General features: G+C 43.7%; 1 protein-coding gene across 3 annotated transcripts; it reads right to left on the minus strand.

Moving 5' to 3' along the window:
- Positions 1 to 8: 8 nt before the first annotated feature.
- Positions 9 to 27,995, minus strand: sp2 (sp2 transcription factor). 3 transcript variants are annotated; one of them, XM_048560723.2, is made up of 6 exons: positions 27,904 to 27,995; positions 23,384 to 23,463; positions 21,457 to 22,771; positions 12,662 to 12,872; positions 9,284 to 9,477; positions 9 to 6,786 (listed from the first exon to the last, which is right to left on the minus strand). In XM_048560723.2, the coding sequence occupies exons 1-6, from the start codon at positions 27,908 to 27,910 to the stop codon at positions 6,683 to 6,685; spliced, it is 1,911 nt and encodes a 636-aa protein (XP_048416680.1). In that variant the 5' UTR covers positions 27,911 to 27,995; the 3' UTR covers positions 9 to 6,682. The 3 variants fall into 3 exon arrangements, with proteins under 3 accessions (XP_048416680.1, XP_048416681.1, XP_048416679.1); XM_048560724.2 differs by lacking the exon at positions 27,904 to 27,995 and adding an exon at positions 27,164 to 27,848; XM_048560722.2 differs by lacking the exon at positions 27,904 to 27,995 and adding an exon at positions 26,952 to 27,131.
- Positions 27,996 to 28,000: the final 5 nt, after the last annotated feature.

Consider the following 28,000-nt stretch of genomic DNA (forward strand, 5'->3'; position numbering starts at 1 on the left):
CAAGTTTTGGCCTAAATCTCTTATATGAGCTGTGTAAGTAAGACCTCAGATGGGACAGTAATTTCTAACAGTGATTTTGATTTTATTGTTGTGTGTACCCAAATACAGTGAAAGGCTAAATTTACGAGCAGTACAGGCAGATCACAGCAAACAAAGGACGTACAGATCAAAAAAACTTATGAGACATACAGGTTACATTAATTGAGGCTACAGTCCATTCAACAGTCTGATAACAGCTGGGAAGAAGCTGTTCCTGAACCTGCTGGTGCGTGTGTTTAGGATTCTGTATCTTCTGCCTAACGGAAGAGGTTGTAGGAGGTCATTACCAGGGTGCGATGGGCCTTTGATGATGCTGGCAGCCTTTCCCCAGCAGCGAGCCGTGTAAATAGAGTCCATGGGTGGAAGGTTGGCTTCTGTGATGGTCTGGGCTGTGCACAGAACCTTCTGTAGTTTCTTGCAGTCCTGGGCAGAGCGTTTGCCATACCAGGGCATTATGCACTGGGACAGCACGCTTTCAGCAGCACCGACACTGGATGACTCCTTGCGAACTCCTACAGTGGACAGGGACGTAATAATGGATCTCACTTCCAAAATGTGTGAAAATAACCAGCCAAGCTTCTTTGCTAGCCCAAATTGCTAATGCATATCCGAGTCAGTACCATTGTGCCTCGTGAGTATGTCTCCAGCGTAGGATTGCAGTATGACTCCAAGGAGGTCTCAGCAAACTGATTATCTTAACTACAAAAGGTACCACACATGAGGATGCTTAATAAGAGCCCATGGTGTTTGGGATGGTAAAGTAGCATGGAAAGAGGATTAGCTAACTAATAGAAGACTTCAGCTCTGGTGAATAGCCTTCTAGATTCAAAACATTAGCTTGATCTCTCTCCAGTGCATGACATGCTGTGATCTCCAGCATTATTGTTTTCAGTAACAGAAGGCAGAGTTGGAATAAGTGTGGGGGGCATTTTCTGAATGGTAACCTGTAACTAGTGGAGTGCCATAGGGATCAGTGCTGGGACTGCAATTATTTATTAATAATTTGAATGAGGAAAGTGCCAGAGTCAACTTTCAGATGACACCAAAAGTGTACAGATGGTGAACAAAAACTTGGCAGATAGAATATAATATAAAGTGTGAAGTCGTGAATGTTGGCAGGAAGAAGAGATATTAATTAAATGGAGGAAGACAAAACAAAGCTGCAGCACAGAGGTATTGGCAGTTCTCATGCATAAAACACAAAAAAACTAGCATGTAGGTTCAGCAGGTAATAGGGAAGGCAATTGGACTGTTAACCTCTATTTCAAACAGAATCAAGAATAAAAATAGAGAAGTGAGGCTAAAACAATACAGGGTACTTGTTAGACCAGACCTAGAATACTGTAAACAGTTTTGATTCTAAGGAAGTCTATAGTTGCATTGGAGGCTGATCACGGAAGGTCCACTAGGTTGGTCCCAGATATGGAGGGATTTTCTTATGAGAGCCTGAGTAGATTGAGTCTGTATTCACTGGAGTTTAGAAAAGTGAGAGGCAATCTTATTGATACATGCAGGAAGGTTAAGAGGTTTGACAGGGTAGATGTTGGGGTTGTTTCCCCTCGTGGGAGAGTCTACCACCACAGTACATAATCTCAGAGTAAGGGATCACCTAGTTAGGTCAGAGATATGAAGAAATTTCACAGTGAATCTTTGGAATTATTTACTACAAAAGGCTGTAGAAGCTGGGGTTAAGTATATTAAAAGCTGAAATAGAGACTTTTAATCATGGAATCAAGGTTCATGGAGAAGAGGATTATTGCATCAGACATGATTTCATTGAATGACATAGCACATTCAATGGGTTGAATAGGCCACTTCTGCTCATACACCTTATGGTCTTATTATGCCACCACAATGAGAGATGAAGAATATATTTGTGGCAGCCATGTCATCAGGTGCAGCAGAGATAAACTGCAAGTTTCACTGCTTCAGTCATTGAGACGACACAGAATGTGCAGGCAGTCCCAGTCCACCACACAATGGTATCAACGAGGTCAATGTAATTACAGTACCATTTGGGGGCAAACTGAAAAAAAGAACATGAGGGAGAATGGGCTAGAAAGGTTGTTTATACTTTTACAAACATTTTTACAGATGTAAGTGTTGCTGGTATGGCCCAGAATTTGTTGTCCCTAATTGCCCTACAACTGATTGGATGGCATAGTCATTTCAGAGAGCAGTTAACAGTCGGCATTGTGTGGGTCGGGAGTCACATGTAAGCTAGACCAAATAAGGACAGCAGATATCCTTCCCTAAAGGACATTAAAGAACCAGACGAGTAGATGAGTTTTATTTTACAACAATTGATCATAGTTATCATGTTCACCGTGACACCAGCTTTCAAATCCACATTTATTCATTGAATCTAAATTCCACCAGCTCCTGTGATCACATTTGAACCTACGCCTACAAGGCTTTACTCTGGGCCTCTGGATTACCAATTCTTTGACATTACCATGGTGCCATTATCTCCCATAGGACTGTTTGCCAGGGTAAGGTTGAGTAAAGTGGGAGGTCTGGAGCATAATCTCAACATGGCTAGATGGGCAAAACGACCTGTTCTTGTGTTGCAAATTTATCTTACTTTACTCTGAGGTTAGGGGACTGGTTGGCTCCTTGTGTTTTGCGACCTAATGGTGCAGTTGGGCAGAAGGAGATTAATACTCCTCTACTCCAATGATCAGTAGATTAAAGACCAGTGTCAGCCTGGGCTGCCATTGTTTATTTTGTTATATAATATACCAAAGAACATTTACAACACCTCATAAATCCAAGCAGTTTTCATCATACGAAGGCTATTTGCTAAAACAGCACTTTTAAAAACAAACAGCAATACACTGTTGCAGCAGCGAGCGTACCAGACAGAATATGGTACCCATTGCACCGAAAATTGCCATTGAGCCTCAGTTCTACTCCTTTACTATACAGGCTGCCAGACAGAATCAAATACTGGACACAGACTCTCCTCTGGGTGATGGCTCTGCTTGCCTTATCAGAAAAATGTAAGGGGAATGCAGTAACTTGACAGCAAGAATTAGGGAAGTTCTCAACTCAATCAACTTAAACCAGTGATTGGCACATTAAACAGACTATGGCTGGTAATTCAGTAAATGTGAAACAATTATTCCTAATTTTCAACAATGGTTAGCAGGGAAACCTACCATTTGATCAAATAATCTTATCTGAATAAAAATCACTGCTTTTCCTGTCAAATAATTTACATCACTGCTTATCAATAGTTTTGCAACTGATCTTCACGTACCTGTAAATTACTGTGAGACCTTTTATTAAACAACTCAGTTCAACCCCGTGTGAAGTTAAACCTCTCCCATGCTCCTGGCCCCAAATTCTTTTCCTCTCCCCATCACAACTTGGAGACTCACTGGTACCTCATTCACTTGGTGGATCCCCAGCTGTGACCCAGTCAATGAGTGCTGAGGGTTGGCAGAAAGTGTCATATCTGAGTCCGAAGCTGTACTCAGCAAAGCTGCAGTGATCAAGAACAGGGGCCCTGGCCCATTTTTTTTTAATCCTCTCTCCTACCTGTTCCTCAGGCCGATATGGCTGTATTGTGGCCAACTGGAGAGTCTCAACAGCCGACATAACTATGTTATACACCAGGAATCAAATCTGGTTGGAGTGGTTCAGAAGCAAATCTGAACTGTCAAAGAGCTCAGTTTGCAGGGTTAAAACTTCTCTTAACCTCCACAAGTCAACAATTGTTTACATCTGTGGAATATAACGATCAAACATATCTGTACTGTTAAACAAGACTAATTTAAAAATAAATATAGAATTAGCTGTGTTTTACGTCAACTTTTAAAATTCTGGACTTTCTAACACTCAAGGATTACCCTACAGTACAGATTGAAACATTTGTTAGTAACTGTATCAAGCAATAAGAAACAGGTTCAACAGTAATCCCTCCTTGCTCCAGTGTTCAAGCAGAATAGGTACAAAAACAGTAGTTGAGTTGTTGGAAGGGGAATTAGAAATGTTTATTTTGTTCTCAACGTAAGTTGAATGCTCTAATTACATGCAGTGTGCAAGCAGACCCAAAGGGTAGAGAGGGTAGAGGAGATTTATTAGAATGAGGGACCACAGTTATGCGGAGAGAGTGGAAAAGCTGAGTTTGCTCTCCTTACAGCAGAAATGATGGAGGTGTTAAATAAGTAGACATTGCCACTTATGGAAAAAGGTTTGTTAACCAGAGGAAACAGATTAGCAGAAGACCCCAGAAACAACATGGGGAGACATTCCATTCCACAGTGAGTTACGATGATCTGGAAAGCAGATTCAACGGTAGCTTTCAAAAGGGTGGATAAATATTTGAAAGGGCACATTTTGCACAGCCATGGGGAAAGAGCAGGGAATGGGTTTAAATGGACAGAGCTTTTAAAGAGCAGGCATCGATCCCATAGGATGAATGGCCTACTTTTACTATTATACGATGATTCTATAGAGTGATATGGAAACATACTACAGGCAGCAGAGCATCTAACACTTTGAGCTGACTCTAATGATTTGCTAAGTTTGTGGCTGACCTATTCTGATCTGATTTCCTGCAGTATCCCAACATACCCTAATTTTTTGGTACCCAAAATTCTCTGTCTTGAATATATACTCAATTCATAACTGAGCATCGATAATCCTCTGGGATGGAGAATTAAATGGATTGACAAATCCTTTGAGCAAAGAATTTCTCATCTCAGTCCTAAGCCAACCTCCTATACTGATTGTGACTTGAAGTTCTCAATTCCCCAGCAAACATCCTCTTGGCATTAACCCTGTATAATTCCTTAAGAATTTCATACATTTCAAGGACATCACTTCTCATTCTTTTAATCTCCAAGATTAGTCTACTCAAACACTAACCACAGGAAAATCCCCTCAGCCCAAGAAACAGTCTCGTTAACCTTCACTAGACTCTCTCTAAGGCAACTATATCCTTTCTTAAGTAAGAAGATCAAAACTAGTGGAAAAATAAAACACAAATAATACCAAGCAATAAACTGAGGAAATAAGAACTGAAACCAATTCACTCAAATTCAGGTCACCATACTTGATAAATGACATTAAATTTGAGAAAACAATACAGAAACAAATGACTTCATGCTTCTCTTTCTACATAAACCAAAGCACAAACAATTCATTTTATTTTAGCTTTTTTAAAAAAAACACAGGAAATGACATCACGGTCAGGAAATAGTGCACATTCCACAGTAGAAACTTCCTTGCAATGTTGCAGAAAGTGGTCTGACATCACTTCCAAATAGCTTCATGAAATGGTTTAACTGGCTGGCAGCCACTAACCAGGATGAGACTGTCCCTTAAATGGGCATCTGTAATCAAATGAACTGCCCCATAGTCCTAAATGGAACATAAACTGGTGTGTGTGAATGCTGGATGTGCACAATATTTGCCTTGGTTCCGTTACTCCCTTGAATATAAAGAATGAATAGTTGGATGATGCCCAGAGGGACAGCTGGAAACTACAGAAGGATACACCACAAGAGATTTGCCACCTTTGAAAAGCGAAGGGGAGAAAACTGGGCAAACACTCCTCCTCCAACTCTTCCACATTTAGGAACATGGAGCCATTCTGTTCTGTATTTAATTCTTTTGATGTACTACATGTTAACTGGGAAAGATTTCCCATGGGACGTTTGCTGGGAGCCCATGATACACAGGAAATCTTCCCATCTTGTTTTGATCCATGATCCTCACAGTATGGGAGAAACCAGAACAGGACACATTGACTGGGATTTTAACCCAGACACTGTAATGGGCAGAAGTAGAGTGTCGGGCTGTTCTAAAGAAGAAAATGGGCATTGATTGTATTCTCCTATCCCCACTGCATTTAGCGCCAATTAAGAAATTTATTATCAGTCATCTTATACCATCCAAAAATTATATACTAAAATAAAGTCAGATTTCCTTCCAGTCAAAGCTCAAAAATATAACCAATATTTCTTTGAAGCAACTGTAAACACTATACTTATTGATCTAATAAACATTGCAAATACTACAACCTTTCATTTAAAAACTTTTTTAAAAAGAATTATCTTCTTTTTCCTTCTACTATTGTCCAATGATGACATTAATCTGGACATAAATCATCTCATGATCCTGTGTCAGAATCGCACTAGGAAAAAAAACACATTGTTTTTTAAAATGAAAGTAATAGCAAACTGACTAATTGAAAAGCCCCCATTCAATCACAGTACAATGCTCTCATTATCATATGTGACAAAATCTAAGGCAACATATTATTAGAAAACAAGACATCGGCAAAGCTACACCTGTGTTACACAAGGAGGAATGGACAGAACAACCCAGGATGGGATGAGGATTGCTTAATCTCTTCACATTGTTTTCCTCTTGCTCTAGCAGCCTCCAACCCAACCCCAATCCACTGCGTTCTTCACACTGTGCCATATCGCTGGTAAATGGGTTACCACAGTAACGACGTGTCCTAATGCATCAGGAGGGGAAGGCAGTGTATAAACCAAACATGACTCCTCCCTCCCTCCAGGAAAACATTTTTTGTTAATTTCTTTTCGTTAAAAATGTGAAAACAAAGAAGAAAATGTTCGACTTGTGTCGCTAGGGAGACCGATATCTCCCAAGTGCCCCGCAGTCTTTACACCAAGTTCTTTGTGTTCAAGTGTGTTTTGTAGTGTTTGGTCAGGTGGTCACTCCTCATGAAACGCTTGTGGCACTGTCCACACTCGAAGCGTTTGTCACCTGTAACATATAGTTAGCACAGAACTTTAATTTCTCACAACAGATAAAACATTACCGGTTACCTCAACACAGGCATTAGAAACTTGAGCACAGAAATGTAACCTAACATTCCCAGTGTGAGGCTAGGACAGTATTGTCTCAGCCCACAATATTCCTTCCAAGCAAATGTACCAGAACGGCCATCCCAGAGAAGGCTGCAGAGACAACCAAGTGATGCTTAACACAAAGTTTACCCCATGGCACAAGCCATCGTTTTATGAGATGCAAGGCTGTTACAACCTGAGGGAATACTGAATTGTCAAGATGCTGTCTTTCAGATGACAGCCCAGTTGTCGTCACTGTTGAAACTAAGTACCCACCATTGCAAAGAAGAGCAGGGGCTCTCCCCAGTGCCATGGTAAATGTTTATCATCTAAACCAATGTCACTTAAAAAAAAGTGATCACACAAATCAAAATAAGGACATTGTTGGCTAGGCCAGCAATTACAAGTCAACCACATTACTATGGGTGTGGAGTCACATGTAGGCCAGACCAGATAAGGACGGCAGTTTCCTTCCATAAAGGATATTAATAAACTAGATGGGTTTTTCCCAACAATCAACAATGGTTTCATGGCCATCATTTGTCTCTCAATTCCAGATTTTTACTGAATTCAAATTCTACCACCTGCCATGGCAGGATTTGAAGCTGGGTCCCCAGAACATTAGCTGGGTCTCCGGAATAACAGTTCAGCAACAATACCATTAGGTCAATGCCTCCCTAATAAGTGGTTGGTATACTTCAAAAGCAGCTGTTAGCTGTAAGATGCCATGATGTTATAAAACATACTGGAGAAAGTTGAGATAACACGGAGTGAAGCTGGATGAACAGAGCAGGCCAAGCAGCATCAGATGAGCAGGAAAGCTTGACGTTTCAGGTCGGGACCCTTCTTCAGATATGGGGGAGGGGAAGGGGATTCTGAAATAAATAGGGAGACGGGGGAGGCAGGTAGAAGATGGATAAAGGAGAAGTTAGGGTTAGAGGAGACAGACAGGTCAAACAGGCGGGGTTAGAGCCAGTGAAGATGAATGTAGGTGGGGAGTTAGCGGGGGGGATAGTTCAGTCCAGTGAGAACAGACAGGTCAGGGGGGTGGGATGAGGTTAGTGGGTAGGGGATGGGGGTGGGGCTTGAGGTGGGAGGAATGGTTAGGGAAGCGGGGATTAGCTGGGCTGGTTTTGGCATGTGGTTGGCGGAGGGGAGATTTTGAAGCTGGCGAAATCCATATTGATACCCTTGGGAAAGTTGAGTCCTTCACAATCCATGGAATATCCTGTCATTTCTAGGTTTTTTTGAAAAGCTGGATTTGAGTATAAAGTTGGGAAATAAACATTTTACTTGAGCGATAATGGGAACTGCAGATGCTGGAGAATCCGAGATAATAAAATGTGAGGCTGGATGAACACAGCAGGCCCAGCAGCATCTCAGGAGCACAAAAGCTGACGTTTTGGGCCTAGACCCTTCATCAGAGAGGGGGATGGGGTGAGGGTTCTGGAATAAATAGGGAGAGAGGGGGAGGCGAACCGAAGATGGAGAGAAAAGAAGATAGGTGGAGAGGAGAGTATAGGTGGGGAGCTAGGGAGGGGATAGGTCAGTCCAGGGAAGACGGACAGGTCAAGGAGGTGGGATGAGGTGGGGCAAGGGGAGATTTTGAAGCTGGTGAAGTCCACATTGATACCATTGGGCTGCAGGGTTCCCAAGCGGAATATGAGTTGCTGTTCCTGCAACCTTAAACCAGCCCAGTTCTTCCCCTCCCCCCACTGCACCACACAACCAGCCCAGCTCTTCCCCTCCACCCACTGCATCCCAAAACCAGTCCAACCTGTCCCTGCCTCCCTAACCTGTTCTTCCTCTCACCCATCCCTTCCTCCCACCCCAAGCCGCACCTCCATCTCCTACCTACTAACCTCAAATTTAGTAAAACATCAAAATCAATGCATGGGAGAGATTGGGAACTGCAGACGCTGGAGAATCCGAGATAACGAAGTATAGAGCTGGATGTACACAGCAGGCCAAGCAGCATCTTAGGAGCACGAAAATCTGATGTTTCAGGGGTCTGGGCCTGAAATGTCAGCTTTTGTGCTCCTAAGATGCTGCTTGGCCTGCTGTGTTCATCCAGCTCCACACTTTGTTAAAATCAATGCATTAACATGTTTAGAAATCCAAATGGCTAGTCTGAGTATTTTAGGAGCAATAGATTATGGAGCACAAATTTACCGGAACCATCATGGATGCAACAGTGCTAATGAAGAATGGCTATTTAGTGAATGGGTTTTTAGAAGACACTTTATAAATCTCCATATGTAAATCTCTCACAGAAGGTATTTAGAATGATTAGTCATGCCAAATTGAAAACTCCTGTGATAACACCAGAACTTAGTATAATCCCTGAGTCACATGCATTACATTTAAAATTATTACTGAACATTACGAAGAAAGTTACTCCGTGCAGCACTGACCTGTGTGAGTTCTGGAGTGCCTCTGTAGCTCATCACTGCGAGTGAACCTCTTCCCACAATAGACCCAACTACAGACAAACGGGCGCTCCCCTGTGTGCAAGCGAACATGGGCTCGTAGCAAGGACGTTTTCCGGAATACCTTCTCACAACCTTGAATGTGGCAAACATGCTTCTTCTTCCCTAACTCTCCACTCCTAGATTTAAGGCAAAATATTTAATTCCAGTTTTAAAAACCATGTGGCTTAGCGAGATTAACAACTAATGCAGATTAACAAATCACTCAAGAAGATGAGCCCGGCTTCATCTTCACCAGAACTGCAAATTTTGCAAAACAAAAAGGAACAGAAATTCTGGAGAAAGAATTTCCACAATTCTCTCAGACATATTGTTACACAACTACAGTGTGCAGTTTTGGTCATCACACTAAAGGGAGGCTGTAATTGCATTACAGAGGGGTCAGACGAGCTTCACCAGGACGTTACTTGGGTAGCAGCAATTCAGCTGCTAAGAGACAAGACAGGCCGAGAAAGCTGAGAGGGCACCTCATGGAGGTGTACAGTTCTGAGAGGCACTGAAGGGTAGATACAGAAAAACATTTCCCCATAGATCAATAACTAGAGGAGTAGGAGGTTTAGAAGGAATTTGGTGACATTTTTCATGCAGAAACTGGTAGTTATCTGGAACTGCCTGAAGGGTAAGGGCCCTTCGACAGGAAAAATGTTGTTAAATTTCAGTGGGTGCAAAAAAAGAAATTTACAAGGGTGTTGCAAAGATTGGGGGGTTTGATTTGTAGAGAGAAGCTGAATAAGCTGAGGCTTTTTTCCCTGGAATGTGGAGGCTGAGGGGTGGCATTATGCAGATTTATAAAATCATGAGGGGCACGGATAGGGTGAATAGCCAAGGTCTTTTCCTAGGGTGGGGAGTTCAAAACTACAGGGAACAGTTTAAGATGAAAGGGGAAAGATTTTTAAAAGGTTCTGAGTGGCAACTTTTTCATGCTGAGAGTGGTGCATGTATGGAACAAGCTGCCAGAGGAAGTGGTGGAAACTGGTACAATTACAACATTTAAAAGGCATCTGGACAGGTATGTGAATAGAAAGGGTTTAGAGGGATACGGGCCAAATGCTGGCAAATTGGACTAGATCAGATTGAGACATCAGGTCAGAGCTGACGAGTTGGGCCAAAGAGTCTGTTTCTGTGCTGTATAACTCTATAACCCTCAAGTCTTTAAGGAGTGTTCAAGTGAGCAGTTGAAATGCCACAGCATACAAAACCAAGAGCTGAAAATTGGGATTTGAATAGATACATACTTCATAACCAGTGTGGGCACAATGGGCTGAAGGGCCTTTTTCTGTGCTGTAATATCTCTATGAATCTAAGTTTAGGTTTTACTTCTTAGAACAGAGAAGACTAAAAGGCAATTTGATGGAAGTGGTCAAAATCACAAACAGCTTAGATGCTGTGAATTAGCAGTTCTGTTTCTATTGGCAGATAGGTTGGTAACTACAGAACACATACTTGAGTAGATTGGCAAATGAACCAGGGATGTCATGAGAAAATATTCTTTTACATCAGTAGTTGTGATCTGGATGAAAGCTTGTCAAAAAAGCGGCACAGTGGCTCAGTGGTTAGCACTGCAGCCTCACAGCGCTAGGGATCCGAGATCGATTCCACCCTCGGGTGACTGTCTGTGTGGAGTGTGCACATTCTCCCCGTGTCTGTGTGGGTTTCCATCGGGTGCTCCAGTTTCCTCCCACAGTCCAAAGATGTACAGGTTAGGTGGATTGGCCATGCTAAATTGCCCGCAGTATTCAGGGGTGTGTAGCTTAGGTGGGTCATGGGGGATGGGTCTGAGTGGGGTGTTCCAAGGATCAGTGTGGACTTGTTGGGCTGAAGGGCCTGTTTCCACACTGTAGGAATTCTATGATCTATGAAAGCCTTCTCAAAAATAAAAGGGAAACTGGATACACACTTGATGTGAAGATGAATTGCTGTGCTCCAGGAAAAAAGCTGGAGTGATGGGAGTAATTGACAACTTCTGGACCCTTTCTACATTTTATTATTTATGATTCTGCATATAAACAAATGGAATTGTAGAACATAAATCCTTAAAAAGTAATTTTGAAAATTCCATTAATAAATAATAGAAATTGCCTCATCAATGTGCTCACTCCATGCTAAGTGACAGCACAAATGTTGAATATGTACACAAAGGTAAGTTGAATCAAAAAGAGGAAAACAGGTTTACATTTCAGGTATATTGCAGATTCAGCCTCAAGCACATTTTAGTCTTAACTTTTAATAAAACTTGTCACACCTGTCGTCCTCATTCCATTATTTGTTTAAAAATTACATTTACATTTAATTTAATCCCCAGTTACACAATTCTCAGAAGTATGGTAGCACTGTGGAGACTGAGGCGTTACAGGGAACTCATTTTTTGCTAGCTCTAATTGAGCAGTAATAAAGAAACACGGCTGTAAGCATAGTGCTGTGTCACGACGCAGGTGGGTCACATATCAGTCATGAGCTATTTCCAACTGGAACAGTCAACTGGCACATGGGGTTCTTTTTTCAGGTTAGTGAGCCATGGCCAGCGAGGTTCCACAGTGATCAGGGGTGGGGCCGCTACTGTTTACAATATATATTAAGGACTGAAGAGTTGTAGAGATATACAGCATGGAAGCAGACACTTTGGTTCAACTCGTCCTTGCCGACTAGATATCCTAAATTAATCTAGTCCCATGTGCCAGCATTTGGCCCATATCCCTCTAAAATCTTCCTTTTCATATATCCATCCAGATGCCTTTGAAATGTTGTAATTGCACCAGCCTCCACCACCTTCTCTGGCAGCTCATTCCATACATGTACCACCTTCTGTGTAAAATGTTGCCCCTAAAACCCCTTAGGACTTGGAGGAAGGAAGCAAATATGTTCTTGAGTACATTTAAGGCGGAGATGTATAGATTCTTGATTAATAAGGGAATGAAGGATTACAGGGAAAGGGCAAGAAAGTGAATGTGAGAAATGTCAGATCAGCCATGTTCGTATTGAATGGGAAAGCAGGCTTGAGGGACCGAATGGCCTACTTCTGTTCCAATTTCTTATGATCTTATCTTTTTACTGAACAGGATGACAAGTCAACAGACAGTTTTGTCTTCATCGTCAATGGGTCAAACACTGGCACTCCTGACCCAGTAGCATAGCGGAGGCACTTTGCACTACATGGCCTTCAGTGGCTCAATAGCACCTTCACAAAGGGATAACAGGATAAGGCAACAACATTGGTATTGCCACTGATGCTCACATCACATACATGAATAGGAGAAAAGAGAAATCCAAAAGTAGAATTAAAGACGGAACGAAAGGAAGGTACACCTTTTCTCGCCATCTTTGCAATTTGGACATGTGCAGGCCATCCTTTTCATCTTCTTGTTTTGTTGTACCTGCTGCTCTGCAATCTCATCAGCTGGTAAGGCTGGTTCCATGTGCAGCTGGCTAAGCTGGCTCGAACTCAGTCCAGTGATAGTGATATTGTTGGCCGAAACTGGGGACATGACCCCTGCCTGCACATTTAACTGTTGCTGTCCTGTCAGGATTAAAACAACATTTTTCATTAACAAGGAAGAGAATTTTACAGCACAACAGGAGGTCATTCAGCCCATCTGACCTGTGTTGCTTGTATAAAAGAGCCACATATTCAATTATCCATATTCTATTGCCCATCTCTCTCCTATCCTGATTTTTTTTTATTTCAAATAATTATTCACCTACCTTATAAAAGTTCTTACTGTTTCTAACACAGTTTTCATTGTGTTATCCATATTTTAGAAAATTTTTTGTAATAAAGGGATCAGTCTGCAAAGAACACAGTACTGTGTATTAACCTATGTATCTTCCAACATAGACAGATACACCAGAGAGAGTCCAACTGATTATTCTAATTTAGTTGTCAGTGGAATTCCTCACAAATTCAGGACTATACAGCAAATGTTGTCCAATTACAGAATCGTATTTAACAGTGAATATAGTGTTGCAAGTTCTCAAAATATGAACTGGCTGGACATGGTCAGTGCCTTTCTTGTTGAGAACAGTCAAACTGACATGTTCTTCTACATGATCTTCCAGTCTTTAGGGTGTATGATCTACACACTTGGCATCAGACCAGCACTGAGATTTAGCTCTGTTCTTTGCAGAAAGAAACAACGTGCATGTGGACTGTGCCTGTTTGAACTCAACAAAACAGGTGACAGCCAGTCGCTGGTGCATTCTGCAGGGCAATGCCATGACCAACCAGAGTCAACCTGCCTGGTTTAAACAAAGGCTAGCAGGTAACAATCAACGAGCATTAATACGTGCCTCTACTAATCAAAGCCCACTTGCCGGTCAGTCAGTTCCCGTCTCATGTGGCATACCCGTCTTGCAATGAAACTATTAATAAATTCCCAAATGAAAACCATAACCACACTTCAGAATTACTTCACTAGCTGTAAAATAATTTGCAATTGCCTGCAGCTGTGACAAGTGTTATGGAAATGCAAGGTTTATTTTTGCTAGTCACTCTTCCCAAACGACAGCCTCTTACCCCTGGTATTATCTTAATGCAGCTCTTCTTCACTCAAACAGTGGCCTCGACACCCTTCTTAAAACAAAGACCATACCATGGGAGTCTCAGAGGTTTTCTCATTGGATTGGTATTGAATTGTAGAATCTTCAATTTCTATCACCCTGTAGCACAATACATACTGGCCCAGATGCAGTCCCAACATCACTTGAACAAATAACTGCAGATCTTGACAACGTTTCAGGACAAAACATTTCTTCTTCACTTCCCTCTATATTTTATGCCAATGACATAATGTCCATAATCAGTTATTAAACTGCAACTGAGAATCAACCACGCTGCTGTGGGTCCCGAGTAGCATGTAAGCCAGCCTTCTTTCCTTGAAGGACATTAGCAAACCAGACAGGTTTTTCCCCATTCGACAGTGGTTTCATGATCATCAGCAGATTCTTAATTCTAGACATCTGTTGTAGTGAGTTCAAATCCAGATCCCCAGAATATTCGTTGAGGTTCTGGATTAATAGTCTAGCAATAATACCACCAAGCCATTGATTTCCAGATGTCCTGGGGATGTATTTGCAAATGCAGATGGAGAGGGTTTAAAGTAAAATACAAGCTGGATGGGTCTCTATACAGGGAGATGAATAACAGGAAAATAAGGACTAAAATAAAAGACTGAATGGTAAATAAGAAAGGTGACAGGCAGAGAATTCAAGGGATAGAACCGAGCACAGTCAACATTGAATGTGACTAAGAATGCTAAAAAGACAAGCCTTAATGCATGGAGCACTTGCAATAAAATGGATTAATTGGTTGCACAAATAGATGTAAATATGTATGACATAACGGGGATTACAGAGATACGGATGCAGTGTGACCAAGAATGGGAACTGAATATGTCAGGTTTTCAGTTTTTTGAAAGGGCAGACAAAAGGAGAAGGTGGTGGGGTAGCACCATTAATTAAGAAGAAATTAATGTGATTGTCAGCAAAGGGTATTAGCTCTGGTGAAGTAGAATCTGTATGAGATCAGCTTAGAAACATCAAGGGGCTAAAAACGACAGTACGGGGTGTATAAAAGACCCTTAAACTGTTGTATTAATTTTAGGGAAGGCTTTAAAAAGGATGTTAGAGATGCATGTAATAAAGATGTAGCTATATTTACAAGTGACTTAAGTCTGCATAGATTGGGCAAACCAAATCAGTGGTAATATAGTAGAGGATAAATTCATGGAGTATATATGGGATGGTTTTTCTGGATCAACACATCGAGTAATCAACTAGAGAAAAGACCATCCTAGACTGGATATTTTTTAACAAGGAATGAATAATTGACAATCTAATTGTGCACAGGCCCTTAGGGAAGAGAGAACACGCTTGGAGAGTTACACAGTGGTTTCTGAATTTAAATAAAATAAATTACAATGATCTGGGGATAAACTGGAGATTGTTATTTGAGGGATGAAGGTAGGTAGGCAATGAACTGTTCCTCATCCCAGTCTGACACAAAGATGAGATGGGAAATACGGTCAGACCTTGGCTAGCAAGGGAGACTGGAGACAGCATCAAATCCAAGGAAGACACCTACAGGGTGTCCAAAAAGAACAAAAGACCTGAGGGTTGGGACCGGTATAGATTCCAGTAAAGGGACACAAAGAGATTGACAAAGAGGGGGAAAATAGAGTTTGAGAGGAACATACAAACCAATAGTAAAAGGCTCTATAGGTAAGTGAAGAGAAAAAGATTAGTAAAGATGAAAACACATCCCCTACGGTAAGAAATAGGGGAATTCATAATGGGGAGCATTGAGATGGCAGACCAACTCAATACACACTTTAGTTCTGTCTTCACAGAGGAAGACTTAAGTAACAACCCCAAAATATGGGGAAACACAAGGTCTAATGGGAAGGAGGAAATGAAATAAATTAGTATTAGGTCAGGAAATGGTATTGGGGAAACTAACAGCAGATAAATCCCTGGGGCCTGGTAACCTTTCTCTCAGAATACTTAAGCAAGTGGCCCTAGAAATAGCAGAAGCACTAGTAGTTTCCTTCCAAAATTCTATAGACTCTGCAACAGTTCATGTGAGTTGGGGAGTAGCAAATGTAAACCCACTATTTCAGAAGTAAGGCAGAGAAAAAACAGCAAATTACAGACCAGTTACAGCTTGGCATCAGCAATGGGAAAAGCGATGAAGTTCATTCTAAAAAATATAGTAGCAGAGCACTTGGAAGACAGTGACAAGATCGGACAGTCAGCATGAATCCACGAAGGGGAGGTCGAGCTTGACAAATCTGTTAGAATTTGTTGTGGATATAGCTGGTAGAGTGGTAAGGGGGAGCCAGTGGATGTGGTCTACTTGGATTTTCAGACGGCTTTTGATAAGGCCCAATATGAAAAATCAGTGCTCAAAATTAAAATGCATGGCATTGAAGGTCATAGACTGAAATGGATCGAGAACTGGTTTGTAAACAAGTAACAAAGTGTAGGAACATTTTTCCAAGTGGCAGGCAATGACTAGTGAGGTACTGTAGGGATCAGTGCTTGAATCTCAGCTGTTTACAGTATATATTAATGATTTGGATTTAGCGGAGACTATGTGTCATCTTCGAGAACAAAGAAACAAAACAGAAGTGCTGGACAGGAACAGGCCCTTTGGCCCTTCAAGCTTCTGCAGGTCATCATGCCCTAATGAAACGAACCTAAAGAAAATACATTCTTCCCTTATTCAGTCATATCCTTTTGTTCCCTCCCTATTCATGTAACCATCTACAAGCCGCTTAAATGTCACCAATGTGCCTGCTTCCACCACCTCCTCCGGTAGTGTGTTCCAGGCTCCTACTGTTCTCTGCGTGCAAAGCTTCTTTTGCACATCTCCCTTAAACGTTCCCCCTCTCACCTTGAACCTGTCCCCCTTTGTAACTGAAACTTCAACCCTGGGAAAAAGCCTCTCACTATCCACACTACCTGTGTCTCTCAGAATTTTGTAGACCTCTATCAGGTCTCCTCTCAGCTGCCATCTTTCCTGTGGAAACAATCCTAGTCTTTTTAACCTTTCAATGCCCTGGAAACTAGGCAACATTGTGGTGAATCTTCTCTGCACTCCCTCCAAACCGTCACGTCCTTCAAGTTGTGTGGCAATCAAAACTGCACACAATACTCCACTAACGAGGGTTTTATATAGCTGCAACATGGTTCGCAAACTGTTGTACTCCATGCCCCGGCTAACGAAGGCAAGCATGCCGTATGCCTTCTTAATCAGCTTGGCTACTTGTGTTGTCACTGTTAGGGAAATGTGGACCTGTACGCCCAGATCCATCTGTATGTTAATGTTTCTAACTGTTCTGCCATTTACAGTATAATTCACACCTTAATTTGACCCTCCAAAGGGCATGACCACACATTTGTCTTGATTAAACTCCATCTGCCATTTCTGTGCTTAAAGTGCCAAACCGTATTATTCTGTTGTATTCTTTTACAATCATCAGCATTATCAGCAACTCCAGCAATCTTTATGTCACCTGTAAACTTACTAATCAGACCACCCGCATTTTCCTCCAGATCATTTATATATACTACAAACAACAGAAGACCTAAGACTGATGCCTGTGGAACACCACTAGTCTCCATTCTAAAAACACCCCTCCACCGCTACCCTTTGTCTTCTATGACCAAGCCAGTTTTGTAACCATCTAGTAAGCCACCCTGAATCCCTTGTGATTTTAGTTTTTGTATCAATCTGCCGTGAGGGGCTTTATCAAATGCCTTACTGAAGTCCATATAACCTACATCTACAACTCTTCTTTCATAAATTATCTCAAAAAAAATCACTCAGGTTGGTGAGACATGACTTTCTCAGTACACAGCCATGCTGCCTGTCATTTAACTAGTCAATTTTCTTCAAAACGTGCTTTTATCCTGTCCCTCAGTATGTCCTCCAAGAGCTTCCCCACCTCAGGTGTTAGGCTCACAGGTCTATAATTTCCTGGATTATCCCTGCTTGCTTTCTTGAACAAGGAAACAACATTGGCTAATCTCCAGTCCTCTGGAACCTCGCTTGTGGGAATGTGAGTTTTGAAGAGGAGGCAGAGATGTTTCAGTTATTTAGACAAGTTAAGTAAGTGGGCAAATACATGGTAGGTGCAGAATAATATGGAGAGATGTGAAGTTACTCACCTTGGTAACAAAAAAAGGCAGGTAGATTACTATGTGAGACATTGGGAACTACAGATGCTGGAGAATCAGAGATAACAAAGTGTGGAGCTGAATGAACACAGCAGGCCAAGCAACATCTGTGGAGCACAAAAGCTAACGTTTGGGGCCTAGACCCTTTGGGGATCTAGGCCCAAAACGTCAGCTTTTGTGCTCCTGAGATGCTGCTTGGCCTGCTGTGTTCATCCAGCTCCACACTTTATTATCTTAGATTACTATCTGAATGGTGATAAATCGCAGAAGCACAGTACTGCAATGAGACTTGAGTGTCCTCATGCACCTGTTGTTTAAAGTAAGCAAGAGGAAAATGATATGTTGGCCTTTATTGCAAGAGGATTTGAGTATAAAAGCAAGGATGTCTTGTTGTAACGATACAAATCATTGCAATGTTGTGTGTCGTTTTGGTCTCCTTACTGGATTGGTTAGGACTATATTCACTGGGTCTCAGAAGAATGACGGAGAGAATCTCACAGAAACCTATAAAATTCTAACAGGATTAGACAGGGTAGACACAGAAGGATGTTCTAGATGACTGGGGAGTCCAGAACCAGGGGTCACAGTCTAAGGATAAGGGGTTGGCCTTTCAGGACAGAGCTGAGGAGAAATTTCTTCACCCAGAGAGTGGTGAGCCTGTGTAATTCTCTGCTACAGGAAACTGTCAAGGCCAAAACACTGAAGATTTTCAAGAAAGACATACGTGTACGTTCTTAGGACTGAAGGGATAGGGAAACTGGAATCAGGGTAATCAGTTGGATGATTAGCTATGATCATATTGAACAGCACAGAAGACTCACATGGCAAATGGCCTACTCCTACTTTCTACAGTTCTCTCATGGTGTTGTAGCTGTATTGGAACAGCTGAACTAGGGGCAAAACAAGTTCTGGAGGACATGGCCACAGTACATTTGGCAGAATAACATTAGACTCATTGTCTGTGGAGTATCCAATGTCATAGCCATTTCTTGAAAGCATGTGGAGTACTAAATCAGCTGAAGACTAGCATCTATGATGGTGGTGACCTCAGGAGGAGGCCAAGATGGTTCAACCAGAAAACACTTCTGGCAGAAAATTGCTGCAATTACTTCGGCCTTAACTTTTGCACTGATGTGCTGGGCTCTCCCATCATCGAGGATGAGGATATTTGTGGAGCCTCCTCCTCCTCTAGTGAGGTGTTTAATTGTCCACCACTATTCACAACTGAACATAATAGCACTGCCAGGGCTGAGATCAGATCCGTTGGCTGTGGGATTGCTTAGCTCTGTCTGTCATTGGTTGCTAATGATGTTTGGCACACACGTAGTCCTGTATTGCATCCTCATCAGGTCAACACTCTTTTTTAGGTGTGCCAGACACGCCCTCCTGCATTCTTCAGTGAATCAGGATTCACCCCTGTTTTGATGGTAATGGTAGAGTGGGGGATATGCCAGGCCAAAAAGGCTGCAAATTGTTGAATACAATTCTGCTGCAGCTGATAGACCATGTTTGCCCAGTCTTGAGCTGCTGAATCAGTTCAAAATCTGTGCTATTTAGCAGGGTGATAGCACCACACAATATGATAGAGTATATCCTCACTGAGAAGACAGCACTTCACCTTCACAAGGAAGGTGCAGTGGTTACTCCTGCTGGCACAGTTATAGACTTGACCAGCATAGGTCAACAGCTAAGCCACTCTTGGATATGGACACTGAAGACCCACACCCAGAGTACATTCTGTGCTTTGCCACTGTCAGTGTTCCTCTAAGAGATATTCGATATGGAGAGAATAATTCATCAAGCAAGGTGGGAGGCAGTTGGTGACAATCAGCAGGTTTCTTGCCCATGTCTGACTTGTTGCCATGAGACATCATGAAGTCTAGAGTCAATGCTGAGGACTCCCAGGGCAGCTTCTTCCCAACTATACACCACTGTGCTGCTGCCTCTGCTCTGCCAGCGGAACAGGATGTACCAAAGTGGTGTCTCAAAAATTGTTTGTAATGTATGAATCTGTGAGTATGAATATCTCAGGCTGTTGCTCGACTAATCTCCCAATCTTGGCACTTGCCCCAGATGTTGGGAAGGACTTTGCAGGGTCGATGGAGCTGAAATTACCTGTGTCATTCCTGGTGCTTACATGTGTATCCAGTGATTTGTCCAGTTTTATTCTTTTGGGACATTTTAAGACTCACTACTACTGAGTGGTGTGCTGGGCCATTTCAGAGGTAAGTTAAAAGTCAACCAGATTGTTGTGGGCCTGGAATCACCTGTACGATGTAACCAGGTCCTTCCCTAAATGATAGCAGTTGGTTCACCATCAGATTTTTAACTCTAGATATTTTTATGAAATTCAAATTCCATCAAGTGCCATGGTGGAATTCAAAGCAAGGTTGCCAGACCATTACCTGGGTCTAGGGATTACTAGCCCAGCAACTTATACAACAATGTTATCAGCTCCTTACAAACAAGTAGTTTTCAAGGAGAATCATAAAGGAAGAATGAAGTGAAAGGTTTTAGGAATGAACTTTTGGAGTTTAGGGCCCAGGCACTGAAGACATATCCAACAAATATGCAGTGATTATATGTGAAGGTCTCGAGAACCCGGAACTATAGAAGTGTAGAGACCCAGAGGTGGGTAGACCTGAAGGGGATTACAGAGACAGAGAAACTTCAGGACATTTGGGGGATTTCAAAATGATGATAATTTGAAAAATCAAAAAGCGTCAAAGAGATTTTACAGCACGGAAATAGGCCCTTTTGCCCACTGTGCCCAGACCAGTTATCAAGCACCTAGCTATTTGAATCGTATTGTCCCAGTCAACCTGCACCACCTGCTCGTGCTTCTGCTGCATCCCCTGTCCTTGCTGCAGGACACTGGGCAAGGGCTCTGCACAAACAGTACTCATCTTTGCAGAAAGTTGGTCTTGAACCCAAGCCTCCTGGCTCAGAGGTAGGGTCACTAACACTGTACAACAAGAACCCTCAAGTGAAGGCTTATTAATTGAATTTAACTTCCACCTGCTACGGGCCTCTGGATTATGAATCCGCTGACATCACCATGACACCATCTGCCTATTAAGGAATAGATTCAAAGAGCTGAATGGTCTCTTATTACTTCCTTCTATTATTTCAATGGTTCCAATAAATTCCTTTCACTTACACAAAGTCCAACAATCGAGCACAGCAAAGGTGGCCATTCGACCACTGTGCCAGCGTCAGCTAGTTAAAAAAAATCCAATTAGCACCACACACTTCTGCTATTTCCCTGCAGCCCAGCAAACTGTTTACATTCAAACATTCATCCAATTCCCTTTAGTAAGTTACTGTTGAATCTGTTTCCACCTGCTTTAGTCAGTGCATTCCTCATCATAAGAACTCACTGCGTTTGACTTGCTGCATTGACATTTGTGTAAATTGCCTCTCACCTGCAGCATTGGTGACAGTGACGGGCACTCCCGGCACTTGCAAGCCGTTGATGCTAATGGTCTGAATTGCCTGGCCAGTGGCAAACTGCGCAGTGTTCAGGTTAATGGCACCCCCTGCCGGTGCAATTCTCGGCAAGGCAGTCCCCTTCCGGATCAAAGAGCCCGCAGAGGATCTCTTCCCACCTGCGGCTGGGGCAATCCGGGCAAAGCCACCAGAGGGACTGGAGCCTTGCTGAAGTGCTGTGGAATTCTTCACCTGCACAGCCTGCCAGTTAACCTGTCCCGAGGAGGAGACAGGTTGACTCCTGATGATAAGTGGCGGGGAGCTGTGCTCACTGGTCTGAATCTGCAGGTTCTGTGGGGATTTCTGGGGGACGGTGGGAAGGTTGTGGCCACTCATGGAGGCTGCCTGCACAACACGGATAGCCTGCTGAGGGATGGTCTGGGCCGCCTGTTCCTGTTTCTGCTGTACCACCTGTACTTGCTGCAGAACGTTGGAGCAAGGACTCTGCACCAAGAGTACATTGGTGCCTGGCTGGATGACGTTTCCCGATGAAGCTTCCACGAGCGTGACTGTTTCCGCCACCGCTGCAGGATTTGTTGATTTCCTCCTCGACCTTTTGCTGAGCTTCGCCGAGCCACCTCCTCCACACGCAGCATCACCGGCCAACTGTATGGCCGTTCCATCACCGGCGCCAACCAAATTACTAATTGGCACAGACAGTGCGACATTTCCACCACTTGCCAGCTTGATGATGTTGCTCTGGCCTTGTACAGTCGTGGTGCCAACCTTCTGCACTTGGGCAGGGAGAGATAAAGCAGGTTTCACATGCATTGCCTGAGGAGAGACCTTCTGTGTATTGGCTGCCACTGCAGTGGTTACAAAAGCCTGGTTGGTGCCTGGAATGAGCTGGATCTGACCCGTCATGTTTTGCTGAACATTGGCGATCTGAAGGGACTGCCCACCCAGGGTCTGGACCTGGGGGATTAACTGATACTGAACGTTCTGCCGTGAGCCTTTGTTGACCGTTGCTTGGCTCTGAATTGCCAGCACTAATTGTCCAGAGATGGAGGGGCTAACGGCTGGACCAGTGACCTGTGACCCCTGGATTTGAAAGACCTTTCCATTTGCTCCAACAAAGCTGAAATTGCCACCATTTTGCCCATTAGGTGCTGGAGCTGGCTTCAACAGCGGCAGCTTCTTCGTGACCATCTGTACTGCCACTGGAGAGGGGGTGGAGCTGGATTCCACAGCCGGGGGTCCAATCTTGCTGCATGTTGCTGCCAGGAGGGCCAGAGGAGACGGCTGTGAATCCTGAAACAAGAGCCAGAGAGAGGAACAAGGGAAAGAAACATAAAACATTAGGAAATGTTGCATTTCAATCATGCCTTTCAAACCCTCAGGAGCGCCCAACCACTCTACATCATGTGTGGCTACTTTTGTGATACAGGAAACCTTGCAGCTGACTTGTGCACAGAAAGCTCCCACAAACAGTAATGCAGTAACCTGTTCTACTGACGTTGATTGAGGCATCAATATTATTTAGGACAATGAAGAGAACTCCCCTCTTTGTCTTTGAGTTCTCCTATGCAATCTTTTACGCACTGCATTGGGGGAAGATAGATCCAAAGCCCACACAGCCAGGATATGGGGAGAAACATAAAAAAGTGAGGTGAACAAAATGAATTTGGATGCAATTAGAGCAGTTAGCCCCAGCACAGGTCAGGAAATACGAAAATACCAAGTGGCTAAGTATGTCAGGGGAGATACCCACATGCCATACCTACTACCAGCACTGCACTCATTCCCGCAGCAAGTGGGCAGAAGCAACAGGCAAGAACAAAAGGGGTCCCAAAAGTTACAGACTCCTGGAGCTGCCATGTTGTTTGATGGCAGGTGCTCCAAAACAGTAACATCTTCCCTTACCTCAATCATCGTTGATGCTGCTGGTTGGAGATATTCACAGGGACTAATGGTGGTAGTGGCAGCCATAGTGTCCTGCTGGTCTGAAAATGAAAGCAGGATGTTATTTATTAACAGCACGTAGAAAGGAAACCTTTCCATGAGACCTCAGGGTCTCGCATCAACAAGCATTTCTCACTCTTGCATTTTAGTTCACTCTTCCTTCAATGCTCTCTGGCCCTGCCAAATTTTACTTCTGAAGATTGAAAGATAGGGTTTGATTTCAGCAGATCCTAACTGCTCTTAGCCATCTCTCACCTGCCTGATCCTTGTTTGATTTATTGTCACGTGTACTGAAGTACAGTGAAAAGTTTTGTTTACAAGCAAAAAAGACAGATCATAGTTAACAGGGATGTACACATCAAAGGTTATAAAAGACTTAGAGACATTCAGATTACATTGAAAAGAACATTATTAATAATTTTTACTGATTTAGAATTTAAATTTAAAAGTGCAGAACGGTAAAATGAAACGTTAGAGATAGATCTGCTGTCGGAAGCTCACAAGGAGTCGCTTGGTGTCACGGCCACCTTGAAACAAAATCAATTCCAGAATCTTTCTATGCCAACCATCTTCCTTTGTGCCAAGTATTACTTCAACCAGCAAAGAGTTTTCCTCCTGATTCTTACTGACTTCAAAGGAAAATACTATGGATGCTGGAAATCTGAAATAAGAACTAAAAAAATGTTGGAAAATCTCTGCAAGTCAGGCACCTGATGAGGTGTCATTAACATGAAATGTCAACTGTTTCTTTGCAGCCTGACCTGCTGAGCTTCTCTAAACTTATTTTTTGTCTTTATCCCACTGACTTCAGTCCTATTATTGCTCCTCAAAGCCACACTTGGCCCAATGCCCTTGATGTCAAGGGCAGTTACTCTCGCCTCACCCCCTGAGTTCAGCTCTTCACCCCTCATTTGGACCATGGTTGTACTGAGGTCAGGAGCTGAGTATCCTCGATGAAACCCGAACTGGGTATCAATGAGCTAGTTATTGTTGAGCAAGTGCGGCTTGATAGCACTGTCGATGACAACTTACATCACTTTACAGATGATGGTGAAAAGACTGATTGAGCCATCTGACCTGGTTGAATTTGTCCCACTTTTGTTGTACAGTCTATACCTAGGCAATTTTCCGCATTGTTATGCAGATGCCAGTGTGGTGGGTGTACTAGAACAACTTGGCTAGGAGCTGGCTAGTTCTGCAGCATGACTTTCAGTACTACTGCCAACATATTAATGGGGCCATAGCACTTCAGCTGATCCTCGATATCACAAACAACTGAGTCGGCTGAAGGCTGGCACCTGGGATGCTGGGGAACTCAGGAAGCTGAAAGGATCGTCCACTCGACACTTCTGGCTGATGTGGTTGCAAATCACGGAATTGTAATAGTACGGAAGGCCATTTGGCCTGTTGTATCTGTGTCAGCTCTTCAAATGACCAAATCACCCTGTTCCATTCTTTTGCATTCTTCTTGTAATCCCTGCCAATTCTTCCTTTTCAAATAATTCGCCAATTTCTTTTTGAATACTTGGCTTGAACCTGTCTTTATCACACTCTAGGAAGTGTATTCAAAGTGTTAAGCATCGTAACGTGAAAAAGATTTTACACGTTGCTTTTGTGCCTTGTGTCAATTTCTTTAAATCCGTGCCCTCTCATTAACAGTCCTTCTACAAGTGGGAAAATATATTTCTCTCTAGCTGTTCTTCAGCCATGTCTTTTGCACTGGGCTCACCCATTCATGAGAATGGGGATATTTGTGGAGCCTCGTCTTTCTGTTAGTTAATTGTCCAACAACATACAGAAATGCAGGGCTGCAGAGCTTAGATCCGTTCTTAGGAAGGGTCACTGGACCCGAGATGTTAACTGTTTTCTCCTCCACAGATGCTGCCAGATCTGCTGAACTTTTCCAGCAACTTTGTTTTTGTTCCTGATTTACAGCATCCGCAGTTCTTTTGGTTTTTATTTAGATCTGATCTGTTTGTTGTTGGATCACTTAGCCTGTCTACTGCATGCTGCTTCCACTGTTAGGTGTTCAGTATTCCCTTACATTTGACCCATTTTTAGGTACACCCGGTATAGAATTTTTCACACAGCAGGATACTATATATTGCACCCAGAGCACCCAACAGGATATTGTATATTCCCGCGACACATCCCTCACACCCCGCCCCCGCCACAACCGCCCCAAGAGGATCCCCCTCGTTCTCACACACCACCCTACCAACCTCCGGATACAACGCATTATCCTCCGACACTTCCGCCATTTACAATCCGACCCCACCACCCAAGACATTTTTCCATCCCCACCCCTGTCTGCTTTCCGGAGAGACCACTCTCTCCGTGACTCCCTTGTTCGCTCCACACTGCCCTCCAACCCCACCACACCCGGCACCTTCCCCTGCAACCGCAGGAAATGCTACACTTGTCCCCACACCTCCTCCCTCACCCCCATCCCAGGCCCCAAGATGACATTCCACATTAAGCAGAGGTTCACCTGCACATCTGCCAATGTGGTATACTGCATCCACTGTACCCGGTGCGGCTTTCTCTACATTGGGGAAACCAAGCGGAGGCTTGGGGACCGCTTTGCAGAACACCTCCGCTCAGTCCGCAACAAACAACTGCACCTCCCAGTCGCAAACCATTTCCACTCCCCCTCCCATTCTCTTGATGACATGTCCATCATGGGCCTCCTGCACTGCCACAATGATGCCACCCGAAGGTTGCAGGAACAGCAACTCATATTCCGCCTGGGAACCCTGCAGCCATATGGTATCAATGTGGACTTCACCAGTTTCAAAATCTCCCCTTCCCCCACTGCATCCCTAAACCAGCCCAGTTCATCCCCTCCCCCCACTGCACCACACAACCAGCCCAGCTCTTCCCCCCCACCCACTGCATCCCAAAACCAGTCCAACCTGTCTCTGCCTCCCTAACCGGTTCTTCCTCTCACCCATCCCTTCCTCCCACCCCCAGCCGCACCCCCAGCTACCTACTAACCTCATCCCACCTCCTTGACCTGTCCGTCTTCCCTGGACTGACCTATCCCCTCCCTACCTCCCCACCTACACCCTCTCCACCTATCTTCTTTGCTCTCCATCTTCGGTCCGCCTCCCCCTCTCTCCCTATTTATTCCAGTTCCCTCCCCCCATCCCCCTCTCTGATGAAGGGTCTAGGCCCGAAACGTCAGCTTTTGTGCTCCTGGGATGCTGCTTGGCCTGCTGTGTTCATCCAGCCTCACATTTTATTATCTTGGAGTCTCCAGCATCTGCAGTTCCCATTATCTCTAGGATATTGTATATTACTTCTTGAGCTGAAACCAACATATTCCATGCTGTAAAACAGCACATAATGGCTCCATCTAGGCCAAGTCAGCACTTAAACTCCAGGCCTTCAAACCCTCTTTATCGCAAACAAGACACACTTCCTTCAATTTCACTCTGCCTAATGTGGTTCTGTACCTTGCCCTTCATCTAGATTATTTGCTTCAACCACTCCTGGTGGTTATACATTGCCAATTCTCAGCACTCACTGAGTAAATACTTCTGCATTTTCTATTGGATTTGTTGGTGACTATCCTGCATTGATGGCATCCAGTTTTGTTCTTTTCCACAACACTGCAGTTCTGTGCACTGTGATTTCATCGGACTGTACACCAAAATCTAATTTATCTAATCTAAAGCATGTGCACAGCGATTGGTGCTGGAAGATCAAAGCGATGTGTGATGTCGGACCAATGCCAACCTGTAGTTTCTCAGAGGCCCCATTTATGCCACACAGTTAACCCTCTTCATGCCTCTGAGCGCGGACACGTCACGACCAACAGCGGTCGAGACGGAGGGGCAATGGTCAAGCGTTGCTACAGAACCCTATCTGGAGGCACATGAACCCCCAGCCTCCAAACCCACCACCCTCCCTCCAATGACAATCAGGTGAGACAGAGGGAGCAGGCAGGGCAGCAACCTGCGGATTTTACTGCCAACCGTTGCTCGCCCATTGATGGGCATCTTGACATTGCCAGTGCAAAACTGCAAAAGCAGCGGGGAAACGAAAAAACGAAACATTTTCCATTTTTCTATTCTTTTTTCAAAAAAAAACCCCAGAAAATGTAAAAACGTTCTCAACACTTTGCAATGCAACATATGCAACAATTTGCAATGCAGATCCAGCATGAAAATATTCCCGATCAGGATGCATGAGATTAATTATATTTTGCAAATCTCCTTCTCCTCCCACCCCCTGCGCAAAGTGCGCCTTTAAGTGTCGGAGGGAAAAAAAACGCGAGCAGCGGCGGCGGCGGAGGCCGGAGCGAGCGGCTCGGCCCCGGCCCCATCCCCCACCCCTTGGGCCCCCGGGCCCGGTCGCCGCCTGTCAACCCGCTTCGCCTGGATATCCTTCACCAGCCGCGGACCTCGGTCGCCACAAAAATACCCGATTTAAAACCCGATTATTTATTTTAATTTTTTTTTAAAAACCGAACCTACCGCTCATGATGTTTTATTCACTTTAAGAGGGTCAAAGTGGAGCGCGCCGCCGTCGTCCAATCGGCTCCTCCGTCCCGCCCACTCAGTCCCAGACTGA

The sequence above is a fragment of the Stegostoma tigrinum genome, chromosome 31 (assembly GCF_030684315.1).
Source record: "Stegostoma tigrinum isolate sSteTig4 chromosome 31, sSteTig4.hap1, whole genome shotgun sequence".
Taxonomy (NCBI): Eukaryota; Metazoa; Chordata; class Chondrichthyes; order Orectolobiformes; family Stegostomatidae; genus Stegostoma; species Stegostoma tigrinum.

Coding starts and splice junctions, on each gene's coding strand:
- sp2 (XM_048560722.2), bottom strand. Junction 22,772..23,383: donor CAGCATCAACGATGATTGAG/GTAAGGGAAGAT, acceptor CTCTTGTTTCAG/GATTCACAGCCGTCTCCTCT. Junction 12,873..21,456: donor CACTGTCACCAATGCTGCAG/GTGAGAGGCAAT, acceptor TAATCCTGACAG/GACAGCAACAGTTAAATGTG.